Below are 25,568 nucleotides of genomic sequence, written 5' to 3' on the forward strand. Positions count from 1 at the left end.
TTTTTTTTTGTAACTTCTCAGTAATGATTTCATGTAATTTAAGTGTTCAACTACATTAATCAGAATGGCATATTTAATCTAAATCTTTACAACAGAAGTAAAACAAAGTTTAAATCATTGTTTTATTTATTTAAACTGTTATTGTGAACATGAACTGTATTTATGATTAGGACTCATAATGAAGATTTACGGTTTTAGATGCATGCGTTATGCTACGCGTCAGTTCCACTAAACACCCAAACGCGCTCGCTGGCGAGGACATTTAAGAAGGGATGGATGTTTGCTTCATGTGATAGGCTTGGTTTGTGAAATTATATTTGTATTATCTTTCTGTATATGTATAATTTTCTGTCTAAAAGTGACCAAAAAGACATTTAACTCCAGCTCACCATCGGTGTCGCCAAACTGCTCCATCTCCAAAATGTTCGTACGCATGGGTCAGAGTTTCCGTGCAGGTGCGCACATTTTCCCGTCAAGTTTGTTTTTATAAATCACAAACTCAAAATCACTCTAAATCGCAACGGTTATAAATGAGGCCCCTGGACTTTGAATATGACTGACATTAATTTAGTGATCAAATGTAGCACTCTTATGGAAATATGATAATTTTTGTCATTATTTAAATCTGACAATTTTTCAAATTGTTAGTCATAAATTAACATTTGTAGGAAAATATTATGGGGTTTCTAATCAAAATATGACTTTCTGTTATAAAACGGGGCATTAATTTCACACATCCACTTAAGAGACAACAGGACTTAAATCGTGTTTATCAGGCAGTCTGGGAGACACAGCACGTGAAATTATACATCAATACTCCTATGAAATATTACATATTATTTGGAAAATGTTACCAATTATTACTCCCATTATAACACTTCTTTTTTCATTAGGCTAAACGTTTCCCCAAGAACACATTGATATGCAAATTAGATACAGTGGCACTGCCCATTTACACGCATATTGAATAAAGTAAAAAGGTATATCAATTAATTCCGTTATATCTTTCATAACATTGTTTATAATCATCTTTATACAAAGTTTGGGTAAAAAAATCCTGAAACCTTAAAATTGATTGAATGAAAAAAAAATCCCATGCATTAAAAATGCCCTTCTCATGGGCATCTAATCATTTTTGACTTCTCAGTCGGAGTTAATTCTCTTAGAAATCTCTGTAAAAGGAAACGTGTGTAATAACTCTGCACACCTGAATATACAGGTCCTTCTCAAAAAATTAGCATATTGTGATAAAGTTCATTATTTTCCATAATGTAATGATAAAAATTAAACTTTCATATATTTTAGATTCATTGCACACCAACTGAAACATTTCAGGTCTTTTATTGTTTTAATACTGATGATTTGGGCATACAGCTCATGAAAACCCAAAATTCCTGTCTCAAAAAATTAGCATATTTCATCCGACCAATAAAAGAAGTGTTTTTAATACAAAAAAAAAAAGTCAACCTTCAAATAATTATGTTCAGTTATGCACTCAATACTTGGTCGGGAATCCTTTTGCAGAAATGACTGCTTCAATGCGGCGTGGCATGGAGGCAATCAGTCTGTGGCACTGCTGAGGTGTTATGGAGGCCCAGGATGCTTCGATAGTGGCCTTAAGCTCATCCAGAGTGTTGGGTCTTGCGTCTCTCAACTTTCTCTTCTCAATATCCCACAGATTCTCTATGGGGTTCAGGTCAGGAGAGTTGGCAGGCCAATTGAGCACAGTAATACCATGGTCAGTAAACCATTTACCAGTGCTTTTGGCACTGTGAGCAGGTGCCAGGTCGTGCTGAAAAATGAAATCTTCATCTCCATAAAGCTTTTCAGCAGATGGAAGCATGAAGTGCTCCAAAATCTCCTGATAGCTAGCTGCATTGACCCTGCCCTTGATAAAACACAGTGGACCAACACCAGCAGCTGACATGGCACCCCAGACCATCACTGACTGTGGGTACTTGACACTGGACTTCAGGCATTTTGGCATTTCCTTCTCCCCAGTCTTCCTCCAGACTCTGGCACCTTGATTTCCGAATGACATGCAAAACTGAGCAACAGTCCAGTGCTGCTTCTCTGTAGCCCAGGACAGGCGCTTCTGCCCCTGTTTCTGGTTCAAAAGTGGCTTGACCCGGGGAATGCGGCACCTGTAGCCCATTTCCTGCACACGCCTGTGCACGGTGGCTCTGGATGTTTCTACTCCAGACTCAGTCCACTGCTTCCGCAGGTCCCCCAAGGTCTGGAATCGGTCCTTCTCCACAATCTTCCTCAGGGTCCGGTCACCTCTTCTCGTTGTGCAGCGTTTTTTGCCACACTTTTTCCTTCCCACAGACTTCCCACTGAGGTGCCTTGATACAGCACTCTGGGAACAGCCTATTTGTTCAGAAATTTCTTTCTGTGTCTTACCCTCTTGCTTGAGGGTGTCAATGATGGCCTTCTGGACAGCAGTCAGGTCGGCAGTCTTACCCATGATTGCGGTTTTGAGTAATGAAACAGGCTGGGAGTTTTTAAAAGCCTCAGGAATCTTTTGCAGGTGTTTAGAGTTAATTAGTTGATTCAGATGATTAGGTTAATAGCTTGTTTAGAGACCCTTTTCATGATATGCTAATTTTTTGAGACAGGAATTTTGGGTTTTCATGAGCTGTATGCCAAAATCATCAGTATTAAAACAATAAAAGACCTGAAATATTTCAGTTGGTGTGCAATGAATCTAAAATATATGAAAGTTTAATTTTTATCATTACATTATGGAAAATAATTAACTTTATCACAATATGCTAATTTTTTTAGAAGGACCTTTAAGGTGTTTTTCATTTCAAGCCTTCATGAACAAATATATATTTTAGTGCTGTGCGTTAAACGCGTTATTAACGGCGTTAACGCAAACACATTTTAACGGCGTCAATTTTTTTATCGCGAGATTAACGCTCTTTTTGGCCTAGCAAACAACATCACACCGGATAGCTAGACGGAAACAAAACAACAGGCACGCCGCACGTACTTGTTTGGGCTTGCGCGCCGGCCAAAGAGTAGTAGGCTAACGGTACGTTTTGAGTGGATGGCGCGAGCGCGAGACGCCGATCTAGAGACGTGCACTCTCAACGCAATAGAGTGCGGCGCGGGACTAGATTTGATGGCCGAGTGCGAGGGCGGGCTCGAGCGGTACTCACTCTGTGTGCGGATACGGGAGAATAAAACGATTCGCGGGACTCCCGCAAACTAGAAATATCTATGAATAAAACATAAAAACTAATACAGTTTTATTCATATGTTGCAGAAAAGCAACAAGAACAACTAAAACAAAATAGAAACGATTTACAGGCCAGAGTTTCTTTTTATAACATGTTTGCAGCGTTGAGGGATGTAGCCAATCACAGACATATGAAGAAGCATCAGAAGCATTTAAAATAGACTCCCCTCACCACTCAAAAAAAACTTTTTGTTCAGTGCTGAATTCTGTAAGCTGGCAAATCCTCAAATTATAACAAACAAAGTGTATATATTATGAAAGATGCATTGTGCAGTCAGCTTCACTGATAATAACAGATGTGTGAGATTGCGATGAACTGATGTCAGCTTTTTAGGAATTATTAAGGGAGCGCACTTTGCGCGCATTCAGTCATGCCAAACCATGCACTCAGTAGCCTGCTTGCTTTTATGTTATAACAGTGGTTTGTGTGTTAATGCTTTAATAACAAATAATTTATCAGGAGCATTTATGCTGATGTGTATGGTGGCGACACGTAGGCGAAAGTATTTGGAGGTAGCCTACAAAAAAAAGAGTGTATTTGCGGGCGGGAGCGGGACAAAAATGTTGCGGGCGGGAGAAAGTAACATAGAAAATAGTTGAGAACGTCAGTTATAACGACTCACGTATTAAAAAAATTGACGGGTTTAAATCGGGCTCGGGCTCATAATTACAGTTTATGTGTCGGGCCGGGCTCGGACACAATGCGCACGGGCTCGGGTCGGGCTTGATTTTTTTGGGCCCGATCTAAGCTCTACAATGGATGACTTCAGACAGAAACACATGGATACCACAGCTAAGAACAAACTTAATGCTGATCCACTTTTCCATGTTGATAAGAGCATTAAAATTAGAAAAAATAATGAGACAAATAGAAATCAAGAGACATTTAGATTAGATAAAAATGTGCGATTAATCGCGAGTTAACTATGGCATTAATGCGATTAAATATTTTAATCGTTTGACAGCACTAATATATTTATATTTAATACTTATATATTATTAAATACAAACTTAATAGTAGTTAAGAGATTAATGTGGTTTGGAATTGGCAAAATGTGCCTGAAAAAAAAATATGATCAGAAAATCAACGCGCTTAATATTTCTGCACGCATTGCATTTCTGACTTATTTTATAAGACTTGATTAAAAACATAAATTAGCTGCTTTTTGGTAGTCACAGACTGAAAGAACACGCTCATAATGAGGGTAAATGGCAATTAATCAGTATATACTGCGCATTATGCATGCTAGCATTGGAACTTTCCACGTCTTTAAGCCCGGTCTAATTTAAGTTTGCAGATATTTCAAGTTAAATGAAATGAAACTGATGGTACTTTTGTATTAAAAACATCTCAATTTTAGAGGGGGCTTCTATTAGCTCCAGAGACAAAAACAAGTCAGATGTACACTTGTAAAAATAGTTTAATGCATGTGATCCGGGGGCTAAATGGGTGAACATTGGTGCTGACAGTATTGAAACAGTTAATTCATTTGTATAAGTCATGGTGGGGAAGTAAAAATTCTGATTCTGTCACATTATTATAGTTGATACATACTACAGACATGATTCTATTCTTAGTCTACATCACACGATTAATCTAGAATTTATCAATATTAATAATAATAATAATAATAAAAAGGTCACACCAAAACAAAGACATACAAACACATCATTCACAACTCTAAACATCATCTCATCTAGTAGCCAGGGACAAAATACAGTATCATGATTAAAAAAAGAAAGAAAGAAAGAAAGAACTTTCTGTACATGGTTATCTTGCTCAAGACCAAAAGGGAAAAACAGCAGATAAAACAAGTTCAGAGAACAAAAAAATAATGTACAATTCACAGGTTTATTTGCGTGTCATGATTACTTTGACTTCCTTCGTTTTGCCTGGGTGGGACTGGCTCCAGTGTTTGATTCTTGAAAGAGTGTGGAAAGAAAAGGTAGATTAGAGATCTCTAGCATAGATGCATACAGGTCATGTGATACACAGCGGATGCTTTCTGCTCTGAACAGCCGAAACATCTTATGCAAGACGTACCGTCAAAACATTACAGAGAGGAACATCCATTATTGGAGAAATTTATTCTAGTATTATCAAATTATAATTTTGTACACATACAGTTTCTATATACATTTATATTTTGAAGTTCTTTTATATAAAAGAATCATGCACTACTTCACCACTAGTCGGCGCTGTTGGAAGCCATCGAAAATACTGGAGCGCTCTATAACCATAATGCATTCTTCACAACACGCCTGTTACTCTTAACATGAGGCATGACCTCGACGACCACAGAGAGTATGTGATCGGGAACACACAACATGAATTGTGTCTTATACTATAATTAACTATTTTGAAGCAGTTGATTGAAGATCTAAGTGGTGCGAATACAGATCCGTCATTGTTTACACTGTTGAAATGTTATACGAAGACGATAATGTTTCTTGTACCATAGTCTGTCTGAATACTCGATTCTGATTGGCTGGATGGTGTGCAATAAAACTGTTTAAAGTCCCCTGTGGTGAAAATCAAGCTTTTAATTTAGTTTATATGTCTGTGTGGTGTTTTTAATATGCTTTAAGACAAACCGTGTGTAAATTCATAAGTCGACAGCATTGCTGAGTATTTTCTGCTTAAAACTGCAGTGAACCAATGACAGTCTCAAAAACACGCTTTGAAATCGCTGGTGTTTCTGACGTCACAAACTACCTTGTAACCAATCAGATCAACGTGTGATCGCCAACGAGTGGATCTCTGAGTGAGTGAGTGAGTGAGTGGAGGCGGGGCTCATTTGAATATTAATAGAACCGCGTATACTAAATGAGGCAAGGCTGTAGAGTTATTTTCCAAGTTATTTTAATATTATTTATTTTTATATATTGTATGCAACTTGTATGCTGTATACAAACCATGAGCACTCAAGGAGAAATCAGTAGTCGCGGCAACCCCTAATTTATGGCTGAGTGCTAACCTGTACCTTTTCCTATGTTAGATGAGGCTGACCCTGGCCTAGCAGATCTTTTCCTCTGTCCATTGTCAGATGCTTCCTCCTCAGGTTCCTTGTCTGTGCGTGAGCTTCGTCGACTAGGACCTTTTGCTTTCTCAGTGGTGGCTCTTGTATCCCTGGAGAAGGAAGAAGGGCATTGGGGTTCAGAAATCAACTGAAACGTTCACAGAGCACGGTCAGTTTGCAGTCGTACAGTCAACTTGTATGCTATATGCACTCTCATTTTCTTTGGGTTTGGAAATCAACTGTTCTCAATGAAGAAAGTTACCACATCTGTCCCCTGTACAACTGAGGAATTCATACTTGCTGTTTTTCCTCATCTACCACAGATAACGTCCGTCCTGTTCATGACCATATTTACTGAAATGGCCACGCTGCCCCGTGCAGGGAATCTGAATCTACAGGTCTGGTATATACATACCTTGGGGCTAAGTTGACGGGCGTCTTTCTTTTCTTTGCCCATCTGTTATAGAAGTGGAAAAACAGCGGTAAACTGCTTTGATGCTGAACAACATTTTTTTCTCCTTGCCCATATTTTGAGTACAGATCAAATAAAAGAATGATTTCATGAATCATTCCATGATTATTAGTGTCATGAGGTGAGCTCATTCAGATTAACCAATAAAATTAATCTTTGATTGAAACACTGAATTAACAAAAGTATAAAACATAATTATGTTAAAATTCAGGTAAGGAATAATGAAAATAAAGGTGAAAAAAATACATTGCAAGTGGTCAGACAGACTTCACACATGATGGTGAACAAGTTTATAGCGTATTGATGACGAACGAGAATTGCATGTTGCCTTACCCTTGTTCTGCTGCAGTGGTAGTAACCCCATGACCTTTAAATAGAGAGAAAAGAAATTAGTTATGTTAAACACTGATTGTGAATTGTATGTTCTATGTCAACTTCAGGCTACATCCCTGGGAGTTTGTCTGAGTCAAGCTGTTAGAAAGCTTAACAAGCTAGTTCGGAATACAATAAATGATTTTGGTCGAGGACTGGATCCAGTCTTGATTACATAATCTTTAATTAGATTAGCATACGCTAAAGCCTAAAGTATACTTCTGTTTTTGTGTGAGCTAACTAGTGCATGTATACAGGGCACATGATGGAAATTTCATCATCAGTACTCACACATGCACTTCCGGAGAGAAATAGCGCAGACAATGAACAAAGAAGAAACTGTCTAGTGTGCATTAGGGGTTGAACAACTTCAGATTTTTTCAAGTCGACATTTATGTGATGACAGTCGAGTCGACTAGTCGCTGATGCATCATTCATGACCAAAAAAGCCTGAACCTCGAGCTGAGACTTGAACGCAGGTTGCCTTGTGCACAGCTATGGCATATGACACAGCGCTCCTACATAACTTATTTTATCAGTTCTTTTGTCTTTGGGTCGTTATATTTCTCACATATTTCTGCTCATTCTAAATCAGATACAGATAAAAGTAGCACAGTAAAGGTTACATTTATATCAATGCATTACTGAGAGAGCGATTGCGTGTGAATTAATTCAGTGTCTCTCTACTAATAGTGAAGCTGTGGGATTTTGTTACTAAGAAAATATATGCTAGAACCTTTTAGTTTCTGAGCTTTTTTATTGATAAATCACAGAAGAGTTTACAGTACATTTCTGCGCTACTGAATGATTCTGTGGATGCGCGATCTGACTGTGATATGCGAGTTATGCGACAGCACTTTAGAACGGCGATTAACTTACCTGTAAAATAGGCTGTGTAATACGTGCATTCACAGACTCAATTTTGAGCATCCAGATGGTATAATCAAACATATCTTATGAAGCGCTCCGAGTATGCATTTATTTTTCATTTTAACAAACGAAGCGTAAAATTGGACTTCAAAGATTTCTTATCCTGTTGCGCCCTCTACAGGCCAAGATCAGCAATTAGTCATCAAGCTTAAAGCATCATGGCAGAGCATTAAAGTTGACTTGTCTGTTCAACCCCTAGTGTGCATGTAATCGGCAAGCGTACCGCACAAGTCCTGAAAAGTGAAGCCAAAGTGCCTAGATTGCCCCCAGATGGTTGGTCCCAGTATAGGTCATAAACCCCAGCCTCTCCACGTAGTCTAATGGGATGTGAGGCGAACTAAACAATAAAATTACACTTAAAAACTACAGAAAATGACAGCAAATAATTTTTTCCAAAAATGTTTTATCACGCTGATGTAAGTTTAGGTGTTCGTTTTTTTAAATAAGTTTGGTTGTAGTTAGTTATTTGATGCTATAAAAACGGGAATGTGACATCATGATTGACAGCTGTGTGATTGACAGCTTATCTGAGCAAAGTAGTCACTGAGGCACCAACTGACTTTTTTGGGAATTTTCAGGAGGAGATTGGAGCTTCAACTTTAATTTCTACATTTCATAACGGTTTATTTCACACCTGCAGTTGCGCTGCAGTAAACTGTCCTAACCGTTTCTGTGGGAGTATGGGCAGGACCTTGATATCGCGGCTTTACTTCCCGCTTACTGCTGCGCAAAATCAGGTCCCAAATCAGCACAAGATGTCAGCGCCATATTGGGATAAGGCTTCACTTTTCTACAATGGAAGAGAGTGAAGTTGCGTCGTCTATCTTTTTTTACAGTCTATGGTGTTCGCGCACACTATCAGATGGAGTGTACTTTGAAAGGCTATGCGTTCAGCCGTATGCATACGCTAATAGTGTGCTTAAAACCCGAAGTATACTTTGGGCTCAAGGTACTTCACATATTACTGCCATTTGCCTGACTTTCATTTGGATGGGTAAAAAAAGATTTTATATTAAAAAAAAAAAATCTTTACCAGCTTGGTCACATGAAGCTTGGTCTTCTTGTGCAGCTTCAGGGAGAGCTGTATAGTTTATGTTAAATAAAATAAAGAATAACTAAGAATTAAAAAAATCATTCATGTTTGACTAGACAACTAATTAAATTACCCGTATTACCGTCAAGCAGTTACCTGAGACGCTAGAAGCATCAACAATTGCTTCTTTAGTTTCGGCGGAGTCGGGTACACTAGTTTCCACCACTGAAGAAAGCTGCTGTTCCACAGAGAGTTGTGGGGATGCTGCTGTGGAGGAGCCAGAAGATGTAGTGGAAGCTCCTGGAGCAGATACAGCAACCGAAACTGTAGGCAAACTAGAGGGTGGTGAAGAATTAGCAACAGGACTGGACAGGTGAAGCACTCCAGAGGTAGAGGCTGGCGGTGGCATATTAGACGTTGGTGTCGAAGTAAGGACTGGAGAAGGAGAGAGCACCGGTTCAGGAGAAGACACTTTTGGAGAAAGTGCAGATTGCTGAGATATTTGAGCAGCTGGAACAGATACTGTAGCAGAAGGCTGGAGTACAGAAACCGTTTCAGATGTAACCAGACAAGAAGCATGTGTTGTGGCAACATCCACAGTTTTTCCTAACTGAGTGGCAGGGGTGCACACTTTTTTATCATTATCACTGCTTGAAGAGACGGTGAGTGCAGTATTTTTGCTTACAACAGTCTGGACTGAACTGCTTTTGGATAAGACTGTTGTTGGTGAGAGGGGACTTCTGCGTGAAACAGCTGTAGCCCCTGGGCTAGAGCAAGCAGGTGGAGAGGCTAAACGCTGTTGAAAGGGAGAGGACATGCCAGAATGTAACGATGACTGCCCAACAGGACTAGGTTTCGAGCCACTGGCATCAGAGACACCAGGACTTGGCTGTTGAGTTGGTGGTACAACACTAACAGAGGAAGCCTGGCTTAAAGGTACTTGAACTTGAAGCTGCCCAATAACAGTGCGGCTCTGCTGAGTAGCAGCTATGCTGACGGCGGGTGAGTTTGTCGGCATAGGTGTTGATGTTGGTGCAGAGGGGGATGTAGTTGACACAGAGGTAGGAGTAAGCTGGATATTGGCAGAAACTATGGGACCAACCATTGTGACAGGCTGAGAAATGACGTTAGTGCTTGATGGTACAGACGTAGCTTGAAATATGGAATACACAGGTCCTGTGATGAACTGTGGACGCGTTTGTGCAGGATTTTGTTGACGAATATCTGGAGGTCTTATGTTTTTATTGGGAACTGCCAGTACCTTGGAAACAATAGCTGAAGGAACTACAGAAGCAGTGTTGGTAGCAGAGCTAATGGGATTGGAGGTTACATAGACTGTGATCTGGTTTTGTTGAGTAGGTGCTGATGAGATGGGCCTTTGCAAGACTGTTTGAGATGGATTTGAGATGGGTATAAGATTATGACTCGAACTTACTGAAGTGTTGGGAATTGAAGTGAGGCTTAACAGCACAGCTTGGTTTGAACTAACGCTTGATACAGCACTGACAGACTGCAGGTTTGCACTGCTACTGGATACAAAATTTGGACTTGATACTGCAACAGATTTAGGTTTTTGATCCGTTTCACTTGTGCCACTATTTGTGCTTTGTGAAACAACAGGATTGGTTTGGTTCTCCTGAGCTAGGGGAGCATGAGGGCTCAATTTCTGCACAGGGTCTCCACCCACTTGAGGAATATTTTGAGATTTCATGGACAAAGATTGGGAACCTGTATTGTCCAATAGTTGATTCAGAGACGTTGGAGCATCTCTAAATGCTGGTGATACAGCAGAGCCAAGTTCATGTTGTGGTGCTGCCCGAGGTTGTTGTTTATCTTCAGCACGCTGTTCAACCAAATTGTTAGGCTCTTGCCGCCTGGGTTCCTGAGATGGCACCCGAGGGCTTGCCATTTTAGGTGCAGACTGCTCTCTTAACTGAACTGGCTGATGCTGCTCTGGCTGGCCATCTCGGACTGAGTCAGCACTGCCAGGTTGGGTTTGCACAGAATTTAAACTCTGTTGCGATTCTCCAGGTCCTGCTGAAGGTAAAGATGCAGAGGTAGTTGGGAGCACTGAGTTGGGACTAACCATCATGTTCTGTGGACTAACCATGATTTGCTGCTGATGTGGAGGTGCTGTCAGGGAAGTTTTGGCACCCTTCTGTCTTCCTGGGCTTGGAGTGGCAGCTTTTTTATTTGAAGCAGGGCTGGATCGTCGACTATTACTGGGACTGGCCCTTTTAGCTTGCCCAACACCAGTCTGTTTGTCTTGTTTTCCTCCAGAGCTTACTATGCCACCACCTGAGGGATAAGACTGTGGGCCATTATTGTTGCCACTGTTATTATTGTTGACAGGAATAGTTGCTAAGCTTGGTGGAGCCTGACCAATTGCTTTAAGGGTGGTTGGGTTAAGACCTTGCTGATCAAAGCCTCGATTGAGGTTTGGCTGCCGAGGTGGCAGAGGAATGTTAATTTTTGGAGGGAAAAGACCAGCAATAGAGGCATTCAGTCTCTCGGGGGACAGATTTATTTCAGAGGGTTCAGTGCTAGGTGGACGGTTGGTTGGAGTTAAAGGGTGGTGATATGGTCGGGGACTGGCTCGGTTAGGGGTTTTAGGGCGGGAACTTTGGGAAGTTGGAGGAGCACTGGGAAAGTGAATATTATGTGAGCTAACCATTGCTGCCACTTGCTGAGACTGCTGTTGGGGACTTGCTCCTGGCTGGTGGGGCACTGATAAAGGCACAGATTTCATTAAATGAGAATTAGGACCTTGGCTGGGAATCATTGGTTGGTTTACATTTCCTGACTGTTGACCACTTTCAAGAGGTCCCCGGTCCTGCAAGCTGTGGTTTCCAGGGGTTTCCTCTGGTGGTGGTGGTTGTCCAACCTCTGAAAGGGGTGTCCTTCTCGCTGCTCCAGTGAGAGATGAATTCACCATGAGTGGCATGCCTCTGGCTTTATCAGGAGAAGGTGGAACGCCTCCATGACCTTGAAGATCGATCATTACAGGCATGTTGCCCGGCTGCGATACAGGCATTCTCTGAGATGGATCATTGGGATTAACTAAACCCTTTGGCATGTGCCCACTTTGCTGTAGCGGCATTCGATTTTTAGCTTCTTGTTGCATTTTAAGCAGCATCATCATTTGTTGTTGTTGCTGCTGATGTTGTTGTTGCTGTGTCTGTTGTTGTTGTGGCTGTGACTGCAGTTGTTGTTGGAGGTTTTGTGGTGGCTGTTGTTGTTGTTGCATCTGCATTGACTGTTGTGAATGAATCTGGGTCTGGGCATGATGGGGTCCTTGTGGTGTTCCAGCTTGACCTTGAGGACCCTGCATACTCTGCATTTGCTGCTGCTGAATTTGTTGATGCTGTTGTTGCATCTGTTGCTGTTGCATCTGTTGCTGCTGCATTTGTTGCTGCTGCTGTTGTAACTGCTGCTGCTGTTGAATTTGCTGCTGCTGTTGCATTTGCTGCATCTGTTGCTGCTGTTGTGGGGGCATGAACTGCATTGGCATTTGCGGTAATGCCCTTTGATCTCCAGACTGACCAGGCTGACCTAAAAATAAAATGTAAGAAAATAAAAAGTGTTATGTATAGGGATGCACCAAAAACACCTTTTCCAGAACGATTCCGATACTTTAATTTTTGGTACAAGCCGATACGGAGTATTGATACCGATAACTGTATTTTCACTGCCTCTGTAATTTTTAAATGTATTGGTTAAGTACCAAAAGAATATAAATCTTATTATTTGGATTAATTTGTTGTTTTCATGCTTAATTAAGCCTGCTAAAATGCATTGTATGAGCTTCTGTTACTATCACTGTTCATTCTATTGCATTCATATTTCATCTTTCATTTAATAGCACATAACATATTTAGAGCTGCACCAGCAGGGCTCAGTGCTGAGGATTGGGTCAGTGGTTCAAATGTTTAGACACGAGTGAAATATCACAACTCTATTCCAATTTTGATATTACAGCACTACAAGCCTAATTAATGTAAACTTAAAACATTATTAAAGTAGGTATTGGAGCATTTTTTGAGTACGAGTACACAAGCACAGTATGCATCCCTAGTTATGTAAAACAATCAAGCATCAAACAAGAGAGATTTGATTATTTACCTGGTCGATTTGCGAATTCAGAGTGTTTGGAGTTAGAGTCAAGGCCAGCCCCTTGATCACTACCCAGCCCTTGCATCTCTACTTCATCCATACCATGAGGCACTGAATCCAGACCACTAAGACAGAGATAGATAAACTTTGTAGTTATTTGCAACTATGCAACAAAGTCATTTACTCTGCTCCAGTGTAAAATCAAATAATAAAAAGCCCTTACCACAGACCATCAGCAGACTGTTGTACTTCTCCTACTTTTGTTTTTTTCTTACGAGGAGGTTTTTTCTTCTTCGGCTTAGCCTGGTTAGCAGCAACCCCACCTGCTCCTTGCTTCCCACCAGGACCAAACTGGCTGGCAGAAATATCACTTTGAAGAAGATTTACTAACAAGGGACTGGTTAATGTCACATCCTTGTTTACTGGAAATCCACCTGCTTGCCCACATGGGCCTCCTATTTGCATCTGACCAGCAAACTGAGGATTGAAGGGCATGCCATGACCAGGAAAATGTCCATTGCCAACCTGTAAATGTTGAGAACCCAACATCCCCTGCTGTTGTTGCTGATTCTGCAGGTCTGAAACCATCTGTTGGCCAATATCAGGATTTCCACTGGTGTCTCCAAGCTGATGTTGATGTTGCTGACCAGCCTGTTGCTGCTGCAGCATCACCTGCTGTTGCTGTTGCTTTTGCTGAAGCTGCTGCTGTACTAAATGGTGATTTCCTGGAAGTCGCATTTGAGGCCCATGCATTCCTAATGCTTGGTTGGGGTTGCCATTAATTGGGATTTGTTGAGACTGTTGTTGTACCATTTGCTGATGGGGTTGCTGCTGTAGCTGTTGTTGTTGCATTTGTGACTGTTGTGGCTGTTGGTGTTGCAGTTGTAGTTGCTGCTGTTGTAACTGTTGTTGCTGTAGCTGCTGTTGCTGTAATTGTTGCTGCTGTTGTTGCAAATGAGCCAATTGTTGTTGTTGTTGCTGATGCTGTTGCGGAGTCATCTGTTGCTGACTCATCTGAGATTGAAACTGTGGGAGATTACCTTGAATATTGGGCGAAGGACCTCTCATCATCTGGCCTGGCATTACCCCAGGCTGACCTTTTGGTCTCTGTATCTGACTAGCTACAATGTGCTCCATCATAGCATTTTGCTGTTGTTGTTGCTGCTGCTGCTGCTGCTGAAGCAATAATGCCTGGTGTCCCGGTCCTCCACTGTGTTGGTTTTGGTTCTGCATGATCCCTTGACCCTGTGGTGGCATCATTTGCTTGGGAGGAGTCATTCCACGTTGGCCTGGATTCACTGGCCTGGACAGGACAGTCTGGCCCCCTGTTTGGCTTTGTACAAGTTGACTTTGTGAGGAAACTACTGCCTGTGTTTGATGTTGGGTCTGTGGTACACCCATCATTTGAGTTTGAAGCCCTTGCTGAGGTTGCCCCATACTTCCACCTGAAGTGGTGCCTGGGGGTTGTGCTGGCATGCCAGTGTGGTGGGTCATTACAGCACCTTGAAGGGGATTTGACTGCATGTGGTTTGGCCCTGAGGCTGAAGACTGGGCACCTATGGAAAGATTTTCAGAGGTGTTGAAAACAAATTAAAGTTGTATAGATAGAAAGTGGACATATCTTCAAATTTCAATAGAACAAAAGCAAAATAAAACAATCCACTTTACATGTGCACATCTTACCGGGGTTTGCCACGCTCTGATTATTTTGTAATTGGGGTGTACTACCTGCTCCAGTGGTAGCAACCTGTCCTTGTGCAAAGTTATGATTAACAGGAGCATTTGGGAACCCCATTGGCATTCGTTTGGGCATACCTGCAAAATAGATATATATCTTCAAATACAGGCAGCCAAATAAATAACAATATACAGGGTTCGTACAGATACTGTAAAATGAAATTGCAGGACTTTCAAGGACTTTTCAAACACTAATTGTAGTCGTTAAACCAAAAAAGTAGAGATTGCACTTATCAAACAATATCTTTAGTATTTTTTAAACTCAAATTACAGAAATAAGGTATCCAAAATACCACTTACAACGTATTTAATAATATATATATAAATACAAAGTTTATAATGGCTATTATTGTTCAATAAAGAATAGTTTATAATGGCTATTATTGTTCAATAAAGAATATTTTATATTATAAAGTTGGCGTACTTCATATCGAGATAAGGTCTGCTGGGGGTAGGGATGGGACGATTACCGGTTTCACTGTAAACGGCGATAAAATGTACTGACGGTTAGTAATATCGTTTAAAATTCAATTATCATTAAAACCGTTTTGATTATCGTGATTTTAATAACTCACTATAAATCCTGTCAAGCCAGCAACAGTCTGACGCAGGCGCGCAATGTTGGGGTTTTTCTTTTTCGAGAAGGAATGGCGGAAGGCAGTGACCGTGTTCGGGAGATTTTTCAGCCTTTTAAGAGGACCAAATCTGAGGTGTGGTCATATTTTGGCATTTACAAAAATCCTGAGGGAAACTTAATCAAGGATGGTCACTCTGTCTGCAGAACATGCTCAAAAAAAGTTGCTGCGATAGGGGTAAAGTTAAACACTTCAAATCTGCGGAGTCGTCCTGTGTGACCATCATCCACTGTTGTAGCGAACGCAAGGCAAATTAACTTTGATCTCAATACTAAAACTACGTCTGGGAAATAATTGGGCACAAAATGTTGTTTTGTGTTGAAATATTTTATCTCACTCACTTGACATAAAGGTGAAGCTTCCGCGAAGAAAAGATCGCAGCAAGTGGCTTTGAGCCAAAGATGAATGAACAAGTTCAAACAAGACTATTAAGAGTGACATTTAAGAGATAATAATGTATATTCCTTGTACACTTATAACACCGATTTTTTTTTTACCACATAATTACAGGGACATATTGAATAGAGATTAATGACTCTATTGTTAAATCCATTTTGTACAGCGTACAAAACTCGTCCAGACAAGATGATCACAACAATATTATCAAATTCTGTAAACAATAAATCAACTCTGATTTAATTTTCAATACAATCAAAAAAGGAGACGCAAGATGACAAGTTGTATTTGAATGAAATGAGAGAGCGCGTCTGTTGTGAATGTGATACATGGATGTGCGCGCTGTTATATTGTATGTTGCTATTGACGACAGTCATAAATGCCACAGAATAGAATCTTACTTTCAAAAGTGCATAGAGCTGCTTGTTGTTTGTTGATTCTCAAATATAAAACTTGTTGAAATGTTTTCAGTGTGAGAATCAGTTCTTTTTTAACACTTTCATCTTGTTTTAACAAAACAGTGATAATATTGATAATCACGATAATTTCGGTCACTATAATAGTGATATGAATTTTTCATACCGTCCCATCCCTAGCTGGGGGTTTATCAGACGGGCTGCTTTTTCGAAAAATGACATTTCATATATATTGTATTTAAATAAGTTTTTAGTACCTCTTCGTAAATATGGGTGTTTTCAAGAGTTTTCCAGGACTTAAATTTCGAACAGTCAACTTCAAGTACTATAAACATCTTGTACAAACCCTGAATATAATATCACTTTTACATTAATCAGCCAAAACATACCTCCCATACCACCTTGAGAAACCTGTCCATGTTGAGGAATGCCCATAAAGCCAGGTTGAATGTTTCCTGGCTGTCCCATCACAGCTCTCCCTGGAGATCCAACACCTTGTGGGAACCCCTGGGGGGTTGTGGGACGTGGACCAAGTTGCCCTTGTCCCTGTCCCATCATTGGAGGAGTTCCAGGTGAGCCCTGTTGGAAAGGAGATGACGACGACCCAGGGGACTTAGCTGCAAGATTGCCTTGCGTGGCAGAGGAAGGAGGCATAGGAGGAGGTGCTCTTGAGACGACTACACCTGGTGCTCCCTGAGGGCCTTTGGGCTGAGGGGTGGCAAACTGGTTTACCCCTGTCTGCTGTTGCTGTTGTTGCTGCTGCAACTGAAGTGGTGTCATTGTATTGAAAACCTGTCCAGCCTGCTGGCTTCCAAATGGATATGGTGGTGGTGGATGATTGGGGGTCTGAACCGATGCCAAAGAGGGTGGACGCTGCCCCATTTGTGGCTGTGGGGGGGCTTTCCTCCAACCTGGTCCCATGGGACCCTGGACAGGTGGTGGTTGGAGAACACCAGAGGGCAACTGGTTCCAGCCAGGAGGTACAGGCATCTGGTTAGAGGGGTTGAAAGGACCACGTGCACCACTTAGTTGAGCCAGCTGAACCTGCTGCTGTTGTTGGTGCTGCTGCTGTTGCTGCTGTTGTTGTTGTTGTTGTTGTTGTTGTTGTTGAAGTTGCTGTAGGGCTGCTGGATTTAACTGTCGATTTGCTTGCATGGCTTGTATGTGATGTCCCTGTGGGCCTAAGTTGCCGAGTGGAACATGCCCCACTTGAGGATGCTGGAGTTGTTGTTGCTGTTGCTGTAAGGCCAGCCCTGACAGCATGGGGTCCATTGAGTCTGAAAAGGAAAGTGAAAGATTTTGAAAGATAAAATGAGAACTACATCCCTGTTAATAACACTTTATTTTGCTTTGCACAGCAACCGTTTACCCACAAATCAACCTTTACTTTTAAATTTTGATTAATATCCGTGTTAGGTGATCTGGCAACAAAGGAGTTCCTACTCACCTGTAAACCAACAGCTGCAGTATGGCTTTAAACTTCATGTTCAACTTTAAGTGTGGTATAAAGGAAAAAAGTATTTTTTTTTTAATTCGGTGAGTGTATTCTGACTAACTTAAACACCTCTGAATGGCCACTGTGTCTCAAGAAATCAATCTGTTTGATTTGTGTTCAATCGGTCAGCAGAGCGGGCACCTTTAGATCCAGGCCTGATCAGGTGCTCCTAAATATTTTTTCACAGTCACACGCAGTAATTTTCAGACGCAAATGGTCACACTGTAGAGCCTTGGAAGCCATTTTTTTCTAAGTTTCAGTGATATCACAACTACAGCATTTGCCTTTGTAGGGCAGTATGGAGCATAAAAACAGGAGTCATATCATTGAATTAACAAATGTGTTTTGGAAGTTAAAAGCATTACCTGTCTGTGAAGGTGGTCTTGGTGCTCTTGGTTGCATCTGTCCTCCACTATTCGGTACCATTCCCTGTGGTGCCATATTAGCCCCAGGGGGCATCATGGACACCGAAGGGTTATTCATTCGCATTCCAGCTGAAAAACAAGCATTTCTTCAGCAAACATGTGGCTAATTAGGGCTGGGTAAAAATATCGATTCATCAATGCATTGCAATTATTTGTTTCTCAATTCAATATCGATTCATCAAATCCTATGAATCGATTCAGCCCAAGGGCCAGTGGCGGTGCTGTGGATAACACTCTAGTGAGAGCGTTCAGCGTTGTACAAGACGCGCTTTACCAAAGCAGCAAGATGACGGACAGCAGCTGCACTCCGTTCAAGCACCGCCAACCAGGGACGTCGTTAGGCCCTATTTTAGGGGGACTGAAGCTACCCCAAAATGTTCCAAAGCCCCCCCCCCAAATGATTATAAGAACAACAATAAGTCTCCGGGAGTCTCCCGCATATTGATAGCAGCTCCCTGATGTACGAAAATTAGTTAAAATCTCCTGAAATCTAGAGCTCGCGAGCTCCAAACAGCGTAGCTCGCGCACGACAGAGGAAGAGTCCTTGCGTGTGTTCAAATGTGCGCGCATGTGCCTCACGAAGCGCTTTTTTTTATTTTTATGAGTATGCACATTTTTTGTTTCTGTTTACATTTCTTTTATAACTTGAATTTATAGGAAGAAATATACTTTCTATTACAGTTACATGCACTTTGGAGGTGTTAATAAAGCACCTGTTTGTTACAGTTGTGGTTTGTATTCAACACATGTACAAGTTAGTTCTGCAAAATAAATGCTGGGGTTAATTTGTTCTTAAAGGTACTGAATTACTTGTGTATTTACTAATTATTGAATCGATATCGAATCTAATAAATCAATATCGAATCGAAATCGAATTGAATTGTGAAATTGCTAACAATACCCAGCCCTATGGCTAATCCTTAAGACCTTGGTTAGTTTTGTTCAGGCATGTTTAATTAGGGCTTGAGCTAAACTCTCGGAGCAGGATTGAAGTACACTGTGTTAAGATAATCACTTGTGCATAATTACCCTGGCCCTGCTGCAAGGGGAAGCCAACATCCATTCTCATTTGACCTGGTGCACCAAGGGGTCCATTAACCCTTACTTCTTGACCTCGGATCTGTCCAACCGCAACGTTGATAGCACCTTCACCTGTATGAACCCGTCAGACGAATCAACACATTTGCTGATTGTAGAACAAAGGCTAAACTCACACTTATATGTAATAGAGGGTGTTCGCGTGACGTCACAGTCGGAGTTACTGCAGTTACACACACTGAGTGGCAAAAAAACTGAGCGGCAGCATTGGTTTTTAGTGTGAATGCCGCGAAAAACACACAAAACAGGAACGAGCTTTGAGGTTGACTGTACAGCTAGATTTGACAAGAAATCTGAGGTCAATTTTTACAGCATAGAGAATCAAATGGCAACTCCAGGCAGAGAAAGGTGGATTTGCGGTTATCATTTTGTGTCAGTATATGCTGAATTTAGGGGTAAAATCATACCCTATTTATTGTATTGTTATATATTGTATTGACAACTCATCAATTAAATATTTACCATTGTATATTCTGCATAATTGGATGTTTTTAAATAAACACTGACAAAAAAACTATTTATTTTTGTATTTATATTAAAGCGTACACAGCAGGGCTGGACTGGGACTAAAAATCGGCCCGGGCATTTTGGCCCAGACAGGCCCACTACATATAATCATAAACACAACCGATCTTTTCACACCCCGAATATGTATACTAACTCCTATTAAAACCACTAATGACATGTAGCCTAATGAGTGAGTAGGAATGAGTAAGAGTTAATAGATGAAATAACTACTAATTGTAAAATACAATCGAACTACTCCACAATGATGAATCCTAAAACAAGCTATAAGCTGCATTGGCATAGCAATACCAGTGTTTGACACAGGATTTTTGGTTAATCTGTGGTGGGTGGCTCCCTTTAGGGGGGTTCGGGGGGGAATGTGAAAAATGTGTGCTTTTTATTGCTAAATTCATCAATCTGGTGCACTTTGAGAGTTAAAAATTAAGAGCTCCAACCCATAATCAGTGTGCAAATTGAACAAAGAAAAACTCAAAACTCTTTTAGCTGTGATAGTGTCTGTCTGCATTACATTACTACATAATAATAGTTATAATATTAATTCCATGACAGTAATAGCCATATATTGTAAAACAAATGCACTGGAAAAATAAAAGCAACTTTCATAATTAGTTTTGTACTAATTTCTATGCTTGAAAGAGATAATCACATGATCTTTTATTTTGGCGGAAAACATGGTTTACAAACGCGTCTCATTACAATTCTAGTAAAATGAGTAATCGTCAACTATGCCGATGTGTAAATAATGCGTATCTGGGTAATGGGTTCCTCACTCATCGCCTCAGTGTTCTGAAAGTGGCCTAGTTCTGCTCACCACAGTTCTCTACACTCACTCATTCTCTCCTGATCCTCCTCAATATCCTCATCAGACACTTGAAGGGCCAGCTCCTTTTCACACTATTTCTCTGCACATTCCTTGCGTTTCTTCTCCATCTCTGAGTATTTTGACAGATACACTCTGACACTGCACGCTCCCTCTAAGCCCAAAGGGGGAGGAGTTTAAAGATGTGATTGGACCACCCCAGTGCCAATCAAGAAAAGAACCAATGGGCCGCTGATCTATGTGTTTCATGGTTACCTGTTAAAAAAAAACCTACGCTGACTTTTTTTGTCCAATGCATTACACCGGCACAAAGATCTCAGCACCGCCAATTAAGCAAAACTAAACGAATGGCCGCCGATGTACGAGTATTATGGGCCGTTTAGACATAAATATATTTTTTAAAGAATGATCTGTATCAGCCCAAAAAGCACGTCGGCCCACCGGGCAAATGCCCGGTATGCCCGATGGCCAGTCCAGCCCTGGTTCACAGGCAAAGTTGCTTTATGCATTTCCCTGGCGTCAAAATCAGGCACATATAAATGTCAGGAAACACGATTCCTGCCTGTATTTCAATATCCATGAATCACTGGATCTTTGATAAGTTGCAAGGAACAATATATCAAGTCCAACCTTCGGTTTAAACAGATAATCGTTTGTTTTACTCGCGTTTTCGCAGTTTCCCGTATTACATCCAGTCACGCAGCAGCTTTTTTGCCACTCAGTCAGGTTGAGGGGGGCGTGATCCGCCGGGAAAGTGATGTCATACCCTCTATTACAAAAAAACAAAGCACCAATAAGGTCAAAGATGAATTACAAGTGGTTTGGATGAGCCAAATGTACCTTCAATCTGCACAGAGAGGATGCCCAGGTCGCGCAGCTGCTGCTGGTTGTTTTGAGCCAGGAGGCGCAGTCGCTCGGCCGCCTCTCTGGGGATGTTGAACGTGACCCGCACACTGTTCCACGGCTCCACACGCTCGGGCTCCAGCTTCTTCGTACCTTCATGAGACAGAGTGGAGGACAGGAGAAATATAAGCCAACGGAGATGGGGGGAAAAGAGCATAAAGACCCCATGAAAACAAAACTGGAGTTTGGGTCTTACAAGATATAAAACTGCACTTGTCAAGCCATTTCATGAAAAGGAACCAAAACAGTACTAAACTGCACATATACTAAACACTGAGCAAACACAGCATTAATCTTTATATTTTAACAAACCGCATTTAAATATAATCTACAAACTCTAAAAAATATAATTTTCTGGGTAACACTTTAGCAGATGTTAACTAATGAACCTCGCACAATAATTGTAATGTATTAACTAACATGAACTAATCATGAGCGATACATTTGTTACAGTATTTATTAATCTTGGTTACTGTTAGTTAATAAAAATCCAGCTTATCATTGTTTGTTCATGTTAGTTCACAGTGCATTAACTAATGTTAACATATGCAACCTTTGATTTTAATAATGTATTAGTAAATGTTGAAAGTAATATTAACTAAGATTAATAAATGCTGTAGAAGTATTGTTCATTCTTAGTTTGTGTTAACTAAGGTAGTTAATAAATGTTAAAGGTGCAATGTGTAATATTTAGGAGGATCTGTTGACAGAAATGCAATATCGTATACATAACTATGTTTTCAGTGGTGTATAAAGACCTTACTTAGTGAACCGTTATGTTTTTATTACCCTAGAATGAGCCATTTCTACTGTATCTACACACACCGCGGGTCCCCTTACATTGAAATGCCACCATGTTTCTACAGGAGCCCTAAACAGACAAACGCATCCACAATGATGAACAAGTAACAATAATATTCGCAATAGCATATTGGTTTACTAAATTATAAATTAAACATCATTTCTTAATTTATCTTTGTAAAGAACCCTTATTGTTTAACTGGCTACACTCAGCGGTCTCAGATGACGACATCACTTCCTGTCGGCCACAGTAACTTCTGTTGGTTGCAATTCGTAACCTCACCACTAGATGCCGCTAAAAACCACACACTGCACCTTTAACTAATGAACCTTATTGTAAAGTGCTACCAATTTTCCAGTAGAAATGCATCGTTCTCATTAACATGAATATTAATCGAAGTTTCAAGCCAAATCTTGACCTAGTAAGAGCATATCAGGCATCCCGTTTAAGACTGTGTCCAGCTTCTCCTGAAAGTCCTCATCATTCATGTTCCCTGTGAAAGCAACATAGATTGTGGAGTTTGTCACATCGTCTCCATCCTCCACTCCGGAGTCGTGATCCGTGAGCGAGATGCCTGGAGGAGTTCGAGCCTCCCGGGAGCCGTGCTGATCCGCCATAGCCCTTCACCAAAAGAGCTGTGTGGCCTCTGGAGACTGAGACACTGCTGAAAGAGAAACAACAAGGTTCGTCACCATCCGTGAGAAACCCATCCCATCGAATAAAGGGAAATAATATACTTTCCTTAGACCTTGAATACACTTAGATTCTATCATGTGTAAATGCTGTTGTTTTTAGCTAAAAGAATTGCATCACTGTTTCCACAAAAATATATTAAAGTGACACTGAAGACTTGAGTAATGATGCTGAAAATACAGCTTTGATCACAGGAATAAATTACACTTTACAATATATTCAAATAGAAAAGTTATTTTAAATTGTTCTTATTACACGGCTCTGTGGGATACTTGATTCTGATTGGTTAATCACGGCATCCAGCGGTAAGTTATTCCCAGATAACCACCACTGAAAACAGAAACACGGGCTCATCCGGGTTCCTGAAGTCAGCAGCGCTATACGCTTGATAGAACAGGGGTTTTTTGGTGGAAGTTTTGCGATTAGTGAGCTAATAAAATATTAAAACTCAAATCAATATCAATTTGTGTACAGTTATTTAATTATGCCATCCAGTATCGTGAACACGTTCTCTCTCGTTTCACACAAACGCAGATGCGGCCATTTTGCGACTTATTTTGTACACTGTTGGATTATAAAATACAAACAGGTATGATTTTAAAACAGTTTAATATGAAATCAATATCTCTGATCTCCGTAATTATTTATGTGGTGAAATGCTGTATACCGTGTGACTGTATACCGTATTTCTTAAATATCCGTCCAGTTTGAACTTGCCACGCTAGCAACTGCTCTCTCCGTGATCAATATTTCATGTCTAATTATTTAATTGTGGCAAGTAGCCATGTAATAAGCGGGATAATGCACATCCGTCCGGTTGTTATGTCAGAATAAACCCCCTTCAGGCCGATGCAAGACTCCTTCACATTGGGGGCCTCATCACCCTGTCAGGGTTTAATTTGAGATAACAACGGCCGACTGTACAATATACCATTCCCTTACGTGATAATATTTCACAATATTACGGTTTTACTGTATTTTGGATCAAACAAATACAGTCTCGGTGAGCATAAAGTCCCGTTCACACTAACAGCACAGGAATCGAGGAGTCCGAATTCGCTCATTTGTTCACTGATTCTCTAATCCCTACAGCGAGGAATTCGGACACTGGTGTATTACACTGTGTGTCAGAGAGCTGGATGTGTCGCGGAAACCACTGTCACATACTTTTATCCTGCATGTAGCTTATATAGAAACAAATGACAGTCATAGTGAAAACAGTTTGTAACTATACAAACCTCCACGCATGTATCGGATTTAGGACCACATTTGTGAAGTGGCTTGAATCAGAATCGAAAAGAACAGGTTCATCTGGGATTGTGCCGTTCACACTATCATGACAAAAACAGATCTGAGTCACATGTGGATTTGGGCCTTAGGCTATTATTAATATTTACCTGTTAATTTACATTACATTTACATTAGTTATATTATGAAGAAACCCGGTTAAGTAGTTTAATGTGTCCTACAACCATAAGCAGCCTTGTAATTGTAAAAAGTACTGTGGCGACACTATGGTATAGAGATGGTATTATCTGATACTTTGATAAACACACAACGTTTCTTAACCAAATAACATATCAGCCACTCAGTGAAACAACAATGACACTTTATGATAACTCCTGTGACACTTCTAGTGAGATGTCAGATATTGGTATGAGGTGCTTTCAGAAATACAGAGAGGAGTTTCACTGCAAACTGACCACACTGTAACCGATAAATATCTATTACACAACACCTAAAATATTATTGTCCTTGCAATTAGTGATGTCTTCACTCAAGAGCTTCATTTTGGGTTATTTCTCTAGCATTAGCATTAGCCATATCAAAACAAAGACAAACCACATCACTTAAGCGCAAGACAAACAACACAACATTATAACGACTTTAAAGCTCATATCTGGTACGTGCAATCCTAACAATAACACCGTGACGAACACCTGCATTATTATAATGAGTTTTCCTCACTCGGGCTAATGCATTAGCTACACAAACACAGAGTCGCTATCACACTAATAAAAAGGCTGTTTCCTCCGTGCACTGCGCACACCTACGAGCTAATTTCATACTAATGTTTCTGTGAGGTAATGAGGTGGTAAAATCTCACCGTTCTCAGTCCATCAGGAGTGGTTTTACTGCAGTAAACAGGTAAATGCTAGCAGACGCTAACGGCGCGCTCTCGAGGCGGCTGTGCACGTAAGTTGAGCGCTGTGCGTGCGCGCGCCCGGTCTATGGTCCAGTAACGGAGCGGCTCTGATCACAGAAATATCGAGACAGAAAAATCACTGGTCCAAAACACGAGTGACCGAAGGGGCGGGTCTAGATGACCGGAAGTGAGCGATCGCCAGAAAGACACAGGTTCCGCTTCACGAACTCATTAAAAGATATAACCTTTTTTCTTTTTCGGAGTAGTGACCACTTTGCTGAATATGA

At 40.8% G+C, this 25,568-nt stretch overlaps 1 protein-coding gene across 12 annotated transcripts; it reads right to left on the reverse strand.

Annotated features, from left to right (window-relative positions):
* Positions 1 to 4,650: 4,650 nt before the first annotated feature.
* ncoa6 (nuclear receptor coactivator 6) lies at positions 4,651 to 25,374 on the reverse strand. Of its 12 annotated transcripts, none has more exons than XM_077224912.1 (15): positions 25,243 to 25,374; positions 22,861 to 23,106; positions 21,578 to 21,733; positions 19,321 to 19,443; positions 18,232 to 18,360; positions 16,761 to 17,648; positions 14,916 to 15,002; positions 13,411 to 14,743; positions 13,197 to 13,312; positions 9,231 to 12,626; positions 9,075 to 9,122; positions 7,073 to 7,106; positions 6,683 to 6,724; positions 6,226 to 6,377; positions 4,651 to 5,169 (listed from the first exon to the last, which is right to left on the reverse strand). In XM_077224912.1, the coding sequence occupies exons 2-15, from the start codon at positions 23,057 to 23,059 to the stop codon at positions 5,117 to 5,119; spliced, it is 6,756 nt and encodes a 2,251-aa protein (XP_077081027.1). In that variant the 5' UTR covers positions 23,060 to 23,106; positions 25,243 to 25,374; the 3' UTR covers positions 4,651 to 5,116. The 12 variants fall into 12 exon arrangements, with proteins under 12 accessions (XP_077081027.1, XP_077081025.1, XP_077081022.1 ...); XM_077224910.1 differs by having other exon boundaries at positions 6,232 to 6,377; positions 14,871 to 15,002; XM_077224907.1 differs by having other exon boundaries at positions 14,871 to 15,002.
* Positions 25,375 to 25,568: the final 194 nt, after the last annotated feature.

The sequence above is a fragment of the Siphateles boraxobius genome, unplaced genomic scaffold (genome assembly GCF_051911475.1).
Source record: "Siphateles boraxobius isolate OS27281-9 unplaced genomic scaffold, OSU_SipBor_1 94, whole genome shotgun sequence".
Taxonomy (NCBI): domain Eukaryota; kingdom Metazoa; phylum Chordata; class Actinopteri; order Cypriniformes; family Leuciscidae; genus Siphateles; species Siphateles boraxobius.